The sequence below is a fragment of the Miniopterus natalensis genome, chromosome 10, assembly GCF_054644295.1.
Source record: "Miniopterus natalensis isolate mMinNat1 chromosome 10, mMinNat1.hap1, whole genome shotgun sequence".
Taxonomy (NCBI): domain Eukaryota; kingdom Metazoa; phylum Chordata; class Mammalia; order Chiroptera; family Miniopteridae; genus Miniopterus; species Miniopterus natalensis.
This window is the reverse complement of record NC_142090.1, coordinates 83,325,649-83,334,020: the sequence shown is the minus strand read 5'-3', so window position 1 is coordinate 83,334,020 and position 8,372 is coordinate 83,325,649. Positions and strand designations below refer to the sequence as shown.

The window sequence follows — 8,372 nt, the reverse complement described above, 5'->3', positions numbered from 1 at the left end:
AGTATATATGGTACTATATATAATATAGGGCAGTGTGAGTATATATGATACTGTATAGTATAGTCTAGCTGTTAAAGCAGGTATACATTTTTGAGACACCTTATATGTGATACTATATATAGTACATATGATACTATGTATAGTATAGTCTAGCTGTTAAAGCAGATACACATTTTTGAGACGCCTTATATGTGATACTATATATAGTACATATGATACTATATATAGTATATATAGCTGTTAAAGCAGATACACATTTTTGAGACACCTTATATGTGATACTATATATAGTACATATGATACTATGTATATAGTATAGTCTAGCTGTTAAAGCGTGTATACATTTTGGGGGGACACCCTATGTTATGATACTGAGTTGCCTCAGTGGACGCAGAAATCTGATGGAACATTACAGAAATACACCATTGTACGCTATTGATATTTTCACATAACAATGCAAAGTAGAAGTCTGTCGAAGTCTCTAAAGAACCACCATAGCGTACGGTCCCTCCCACCTCTCTGGGCCGGACAGGATCCTGAGGCCGGCACCCCTTCTAAGTGGAGGAGGCGGGTCCCCGCGGCTCACCGGAGGCGCTGGCTCCCCTTTACTCCTGCGCAGCCTCCAGCAGCGCGCTCGCCAGCGTCTGGATGTGCGCCCAGGCCTGCTGCACGTGCGCAGGCTCCACCGTGCGGGCGCAGATGGCGAAGCGCAGCACGAACCTGCCTCTCAGGTGGCAGGGCACCAGGTGGATTTTTTTGGCACTGCTTATTCTGTCCAGAAGGTCTTCGTTCAGCTTGTTGGAGCCCTGGAGGGATCGAGAGACGGGGGCCGCATCTCAGCGGAGAAGCCACGGGACCATTTGCCTTTCGTTGACAGTGGAAAATTCAAACAAATGATGGCTCCGTGGCCCTTGAAGGGCCGCAGCCTGTCCCTCCCTATGTGACAGTCTGTTCTTGTTTAGTGTGCTGTCAAGAGATGTCCTTTTCTTGGCTTTTTTAAAAAAGTGAAGATTCCTGGATGTGAGATCTCTTAACCCATGAGCTCAACAGCAGAACTGGGGTTCTCACGGCACCATGAAGGGGTCACCGCTCCCAGCAAAGAGGGCTCCGGCCTCAGCCATCGAGCACGGTCATCCCCGGAAAGCAGGATGACTGAGTGCCAGAGAGCAGCGGTCACACACTGCCCTGCCCACCAACAGGCCAGCCTGGGGACTTGTGAAGGTGCAGAGTTGGCAGGTCTGGGTGGCCCAAGACGGGCGTTCATCACCAACTGCCAGCTGACGCTGAGGCTGGCCCAGGAATGACACCCGAGGGAGCAAGTGGACAGGTGAGGCCTCAGGAAGTGGCAGTGGCCGAGACAGATGGACAGAGGGAATGGTGGGCGTTCTGGGACCAAGGGTCTTGATTCTCCTTGTCAGAGTGACCGAAGAAGAGTGGACACTGCCTAGAGAAGCCTGCGTAGGGCACGGTGGGCAGTTAGGTGGCATCAGGGCTGGGCCGCGCGAATGGCAGCCTGCAGACCGGGCCTGGATTGTGTGGTTGGGGAGTTAAGGCAAGTGTTTGAGCTCAGAGGCCTTGAATGACACTCTGCCCTCTGTCACGTTAAAAGGGCATGGAGACGAAACGGGCATGGGCTTACCTTCAGCCGGAAGCAGACCAGCCCCAGAGTGACTTCCGCACAGACTTCAAAGCGCGGATCCTGCCTCACCAACGACTCGAACTCGTGGGCCAGCTGCACGTGCTTGGAAGCGAAGGGGGGTCTGTGTGAGCCTCTCCTCGGCTCATTCCAGAACCCAGGCCCTCAGAAACCACTTCTGCGATTCAGCGATGTGCCCTGGCCGGTGTGGCGCGGTGGTTGGAGCATCGGACCAGATACCCAAGGGTCATGGGTTCGATTCCCGGTCAAGTGCACATACCTGGGTTGCAGGTTCGATCCCTTGCCCAGGCCCCGTTCAGGGCGTGTGTGGGAGGCAATCAGTCGATGTCTCTCTCACACCGATGTTTCTCTCTCTCTCCTCCCTCCCTCCCTCCCTCCCTCCCTCCCTCCCTCCCTCCCTCCCTCCCTCCCTCCCTCCCTCTCTCCCTCTCTCTCTAAAAACCAATGGAAAAAAATGTCCTCCGGTGAAGATTAACAAAAAAGCTATAATAACTCACTGATGTGCCTTTAGCTGTTTTCTTCAAGTATCTATGTCACCCACTCGCCAGCTGTCCCCACACAGGCTTAGAAAAAACTCGGTTACCACGGGGAAAAGGGCAGTGTCTTCAGGAAAACACTCCCACCCTTTTCTTCTGTTTCTGTCCCAGCAGAACAATTGTTTACGATTTTAGAGGAAACGCTGCGGAGCGGTGTTGGAACATTCTAGAAAGGAGGGGTGGCTAGCAGTGGCCGAGAGGCTCCTTTGTGCTGGCCCAGCACCCAGAGCAGCACTGCGCCAGCCACACGACAGCCCATCGCCCCCGCAGTCCCACCCCCACACCCATCCTGCAGATGCGGAGACTGAGGCTGCGCTCCGCCTAATGCGGCTGCCAGAGGAGAAAGCTTCCGCTCTACGGAGGCCCCGGCTGTTTGTTATGTGAGAGCCTTTGCGGCCCCGAGGGCGTCAGCCCTAGTCACCGGCACCGGCAGCCTTCCTCTCTGGATAATGCCACCTTACTTCCCTTCATGGAACTCAAACGTGATTCAGACGGCACCCGATCTGAGAACGTGGTCTTGGTGGGTGTCTTCCTGTTCTAAACCCAGGCGCCCAGCCTGGCGCCATCCCTGGGAGGGTTCGGGGCACCTGAGCGGTACTTGGGCTCAGAGGGCGGGTGGGTCTGAAGCCCCCTTGGGAAGAGCAGCTCCCAGTCACATGGGAAACCTGGTGCCACCAGAGGGCGCCAAAGACTGGGGCCTGCCGGGCACCCGCCACCCCTTGGCGGACCACAGGCCCGGCTGGGGACAGGCTTGGCCCTGCCACTCTCTCTGGCAGGACTGGGACCCCCTCGGAGGGAGCCTCTGGGTGTTTCCGACCCAAGGCAGCATAGTCCCACCCAGCTGCCCCTGAAGTCAACGCTGGGTTCGTTATGGAGACACAAGCCACCATTTTTCCAAGTTCTTTCCCCAAAGAAGCCGAGTCCTCGTGTTTGAGATGGGGATCCTCAGACGGAGAAGGGCCTCTTCCCCGTGGACTCACACGCACCCTCGAGGGGCAGGCAGGGGCCAGCGTGTTTGGCGGGCGCTGAGCAGACGGACGCCTGTCCGCATGCCCCGTCTCCGAGGATGGGCCGGGGGCATCCCGCTCGGCCCACAGATGCTGAGCCTCCGCACCAGGCCGTCAAGTGAACAGCGGCGACGTCACAACCACCAGAACTGGCATGAAAGCTGAGGGCCCGTGACCACCCAGATGGGGCTGAGGCTGGGGAAGGACGTCAGGATGGGAGGGACCTGGCTGCAAGCAGCAGGCCTTTTACAGGGGCTCAATGGGGGGGGGGGGGGCCTTGGGCAAGTCCCAGCACACAGTTAGGCCTCAGTTCCCTCAATTGTTTAAAAAAACACAAAGCAGGTGCTGGGACTTGGAGTAGAAGGGTGGTCCTCACATTTGAGTATCCCTCGCAGCTGAGACCCCTGAGAGAGCCGGGGGGTCACGTCCAAGACCCACCGGGCCAGGTGACCTCACCCCACCCCCGTCTAACCTTTCCCTTTCCGGAAGGTGTTGGGAGAAAAGCCTGTGTCCTCCCTGCTGCCACCCTGCCTGCGCCTCGCTGTCGGCCACACGTGGCTAAGGCGCCAGCTCGGTGCTGTTTCCCTTTGACAGTCTCCCGGCCCAGTCGCCTGTGGTCTTGAGGGAAATGTCCTAAAAGATCCGTAATCGTGCTCTGACCGTCCTAGAAACACCCTGATTGCAGCAGCCCGAGCTGGCCCTTATCACACATTTGCTCACTGTGACATTGACTTCATTTCTAGAGCCCCCGACCACCGTGAGGTCACCCCGAGAGTAACCAAGAGAAAGAAGTCACCTTGCGGATGTGGGCCTGCAGTCCCTTGACGCCGTACATCCGGAAGACAAACCACATCTTCAGGGAGCGGAACCTGCGGCCCAGCGGCAGCTGCCAGTGCTGGACGGAACGGACAGGCTCAGCGGGGCCGCGGGCGGGGAGGCTAAGCCCTGGGAGGGGTGGCAGGTCTCCCAGCAAGCTCTTCCCTGATGGAGAAAACCTGTCTGTCCGCCCGTGGCCGCTCCTGCCTCAGGGGGATGCTGTTCTGAGGCCTGACTGTGCGCCTTGGGTTTTAGGACACCCTCCCTCTGCTCCGGAATCATTCCCCGGCTCCCTCGCTCCTTCAGAAAGCTCCCTCGCCGGTCCCTTCGGCGCCTGTGAACGTTTGCTGAGCACACTGTGCGCCCCCCAGCTCTGCCCGCGGCTGCGGCCAGGCCTTGCAGGCCAGGTGGGCACCAGAAGGGCCGCTGCCTGGCCTGATGCTGCGCCTGCCGGCACGAGGGCCCCTAAACAGCAGGTGGCCAACTCCTAAGCTCCGGGCACATAATGCCTTGGGCTTCATCTCCGTAGAGTAAGAGAAATGGCCTAGGGGTGTGTCCGAGGACCAGCTGAGGAGTCAGGACACTGGCCCTTAGGCCAGAAACAGCCCTTGGAGAGGCACGGGCTCTGGGTCTGTCGGCACAGCGGCACGGGATGGTCGTCACGTGTGTGACGGTCCACACCTCTGGTGCCCTGGGCATCCTGGGGTCCAGGCAGGGGTGCAGACCCTGCTCACTGCAGAAGCAGCCAGGGTGCCATGGGCTCCGGGCTGGGGGGGCACTTGCTGCCCCCGAGCGAGGTGATGCTCTGACTGTGGCCTCCCCATGCCCGGGAGGCCGGCTCTGGGCCCAGGGCAACTGCACAGGATGGAGACAGAGACAGAGGTGCCCGTCTCCCAGGTGCAGAAGTCCCTGTCCCCCTGGAGATGGTCATTTCCTGCTAACGTGACACCTGAGGTTGGCGGTCAGCAGAGCTGCCCACTGCCGGCCTCATTTGCTCCTGAGGACCCGGTGGGAATGTGTCCTTTATGGGACCCTGATCATGAGGGGAACACCGGACGCAGCCCGAGTCGCGGCTGTGACAGCCCCCACCCTGCCTCCCTCCTGGATCCCGCGACCCCGGGCCCGTGAGACAAAGCTCCCACTCACCCTGTAGTCGGTGATTAGTCCTGGGAAAGAGGGAGAAAGAGAGAAGCCATCAGACACGCCGGGCGATCACAGGCCTAACCCTCCTCACGGTCACGGTCAGTCAGTCCCCTCCCGGCCCAGACATGAGGCCCGCGAGCTCGGGGCCCGGGTGTTCTGCGTGGCCCCTCCCCAGGCGCCCAGAGCACACAAACGCTGAACTGTGAGTGGTCCCCATGGGTCCCTGTCCGGGTCACTTTCTGCAGCCCCGACGGAAACAGACTGCAGCCTGCAGGCAGGCGCCACTCACCCGAGTCCTGGTGGCTGTGCTGCAGGTACACGGGGTCCAGCTTGAAGGCTCCCGTCAGGTCCACCCGCTTCTTCACCCTGGTTTAGAGAACAGACGACCACGGGGCTTAGAGGGGGCGTCTCAGCAGGGGCTCCGTGCCCCCCTGCCTGTTTCCCCTCCACCAGGCCCAGCCTGGGCACCCCTGCTCCGAGACCCCTTCCCTTCCTTCCACTCTCTCTAAAAAAAAATCAGTGGAAAAAATATCCTGGAGTGAGACTTAACCAAATAAGAAAACAAACAAAAGTAATAATAAATGTTTGGTGTTTCTCTCCCATTCGGGGACCACAGGGCCCACATCCCTGGCATCTTTTGTATGCCAAGGAGATGGCAGGTGGCTGGGGCCCCCGCTTCAGGGTGGGGACTGGGTGCCAGGAAACCAAGTCACGGTTAGAGGGGTGCAACCGTGAACCCCGTTCCCAGTCTCCAGGGAGGGGCTGGAGATTGAGCCCATCGCCAATGGCCAGTGAGTCAACCAGCCACGCTCGTGTGTGAGGAGACCTCCCTCAAACCCTACCCGACGCTGCCGGGTTGCCAGCCTTGCGGGTGAGCCGGGGGGAGACGCTGTGCTCCCCCAGTACCTCCTCCTGGGCATCGCTCCCGTTTGGCAGTTCACCTGCCTCCTTTCTACAAACTGGTAAAGGTAAGGAAAGCTCTTTCCTGGGCCCTGTGGATTGTTCCAGGAAGTTATCAAGCCTGAAAGAGTGGGGGACCGTGGGAACCCCGACTTTATAGCCAAGTGGGACAGAGAAGTACAAGTAACCTGGGACCCATCACCTGTGGCTCCTGTCTGAGCCCTCACCCCGTGGGGACTGCACCGGGTCAGGGGGTCGGGGAGGGAACTGAGTGAGGGACACCCATAGGTGTCTGGAGAGCTGGGACATGGTATCTGGGGCAACGCCCCAGCGGATGTCATTTCCTCCCTCTGTCCCTCCAGGCCCAGCGCCCGACCCCCACGGGTGTCCTAGTGTGTGGGGGGCAGACAGAGGGCTCGCGGGGAGCAGGCGATGCCTCGACTGTGACACGCTGTCCCCAGAGCTCAACCCTCCTGCACCGTTTGTCCCCGGAGCACGCATGGGGGGGCATCCTCCCGGGCAACTCAGGCCCCACCTGCCACACGGGCAGGGATTTATGGTAACGGCCCCTGTGTCCTTGGGCAGCGTGGACATCGCCTCACAGCAATTCTGTGGCAAACAGAGCATCTGAAGGGCGAACTAGAAACATGGGTCTGAGGGCAGGTTAGGCCCGAAGGCAAACACAAGGTTAGAGTCCCCGAGAGAAGGCAGCGAGCATGAGGGGGGAGGGGGGCGCCAGGGAGGACACGGGGAGGCTGGGCTCTTTGGGGAAGGGAAGGGGGCTGCGAGCCTCAGGGTGGGGCTGTGCCGTGAGCCGTGTGGCCCTCTCGGGCCTGTGGAGGGGCGGTCACGCCTGCTGCCGTGTGCGCAGGAATCTCGCAGCATCGCGGCCCCTGCATGAGGACACCTGGAGGGTCCCCTGTGGGTCTCCCTGTCCTTGGGAAAGCTCTGGGTCTGGCCTTGGAGATGGGACAGGGGAGCGAGGGGTGGACACATTCACCCTCCCGGAGAACTCCGGCCTTTGTCACGAGGTTCACACGGCCCTCCCCGGATGCCGGCGTGACCTCTGGGCTGCTTTTTCTTAATTTAAAAACATCATTCAGTGTTAAAACTATGTCTTAAAAGGTATAAATAATACTACGCCCACCAGGCTGCTTCTGAACAAAACCTGCGCACGCCGGAACCCGGGTGTCCCTCCCCTCGCCGCCCCCAGAGGGCGCCCGGCGACTGCTGGGTTTATCGGGCCCAGTTCTGAGTTGACACAAAGCCCTGGGTCGCTGATTTTCACGTTTCTGAACATAATACAAACTCAAGGTGTTTAAACCTAAATTGCACCGTTTCTGTGTCATTTTCTGCAATTTGCCTTTTCTCTCAAAAAAGAACCCAGGCAGGCCCTGGGCACCCGCCCGTCCAGGGGGTTGCAGTTCACGCCTGCCCCCTGCCGCGTGGGTCCCGCACAGGGAACACCTCGGGCCGTCCGTCCTACTGCTGCTCATTTACTGTTAAACACAGTCCTGGTCGGGGGGCAGGACGCCCGTGGGACCGTGTAGCAGGCGGGGCGGGGAGTCCCCACGCTCGTGCCCACACTCTGCTGGGACAGACTTTCTCCTCCATCCACAGTGTTTCCTTGTCACCTTAATTTGCATCTATTACCAATGAAGTTGAGGAACTTTGAGCCTGTTACGAGGCTACTCCAGCTTCCTCTCTGGCCAGGAAATTTCCGTTCATTCCTCTATTAGCTTGTTTGCCTCTGTGCTTACGGAGGACTGTAAAATCCTGTCAATATTTGGAAGCACCGTCTCTGGCCTCTGTCCCCCGACGTCAGCCCCTCCATGCTCAGCCTCTCACCTGCGTCTCCAGGTTGGAGGGGACCGGTCCCCCGGGTTTGCCCTCACCGCTCCCTGGGCCACCCTGGGTCTGGGGAGAACATCTGGCGCAGCTTTATCAAGTCCCGATACGTCTCAGCCTTGCCCTGTGCCTGCCGCTGGGCCTGCCTCTCCCTGCGGGTGACCTGCCTCCATCCCGGCTCTTCGCACTGGCTTCGGAAACTGTATCACTTTCTTCATAGAAACCTCCAGAGGCTTTGCTACATTGATGCAGATTCACCTGATAGCTTTCCTTGCTCTTATACACAGTTTCTTCTCTTTAAAAATATGACGCTTGCTGTGTATTGTATATGTAAAAAACCCCCAAAAACCTTAAAAAATGTTGCTTATCTAGAAGTCTTGCCGTGTCTCTCGTTGATGAACTTCTATCGGAGAGTCTCTGTTCATGGCAGACAGTCCCACCCGGGAACCACGCGTCTGGCGTCCT

At 58.7% G+C, this 8,372-nt stretch overlaps 1 protein-coding gene across 5 annotated transcripts in view; it reads right to left on the bottom strand.

Annotated features, from left to right (window-relative positions):
- Nucleotides 1–605: 605 nt before the first annotated feature.
- The window catches only part of DDC (dopa decarboxylase), a 30,683-nt gene continuing 22,916 nt past the window's right edge, over nt 606–8,372 (bottom strand). For all 5 annotated transcript variants that reach the window (XM_016198333.2, XM_016198335.2, XM_016198337.2 and 2 more), the window contains 5 exons: nt 5,449–5,525; nt 5,163–5,182; nt 3,997–4,095; nt 1,640–1,741; nt 606–806 (listed from right to left, as the gene is read on the bottom strand). In XM_016198333.2, the coding sequence (XP_016053819.2) occupies nt 606–806; nt 1,640–1,741; nt 3,997–4,095; nt 5,163–5,182; nt 5,449–5,525 (499 nt within the window). The remainder of the gene's footprint in view (nt 807–1,639; nt 1,742–3,996; nt 4,096–5,162; nt 5,183–5,448; nt 5,526–8,372) is intronic.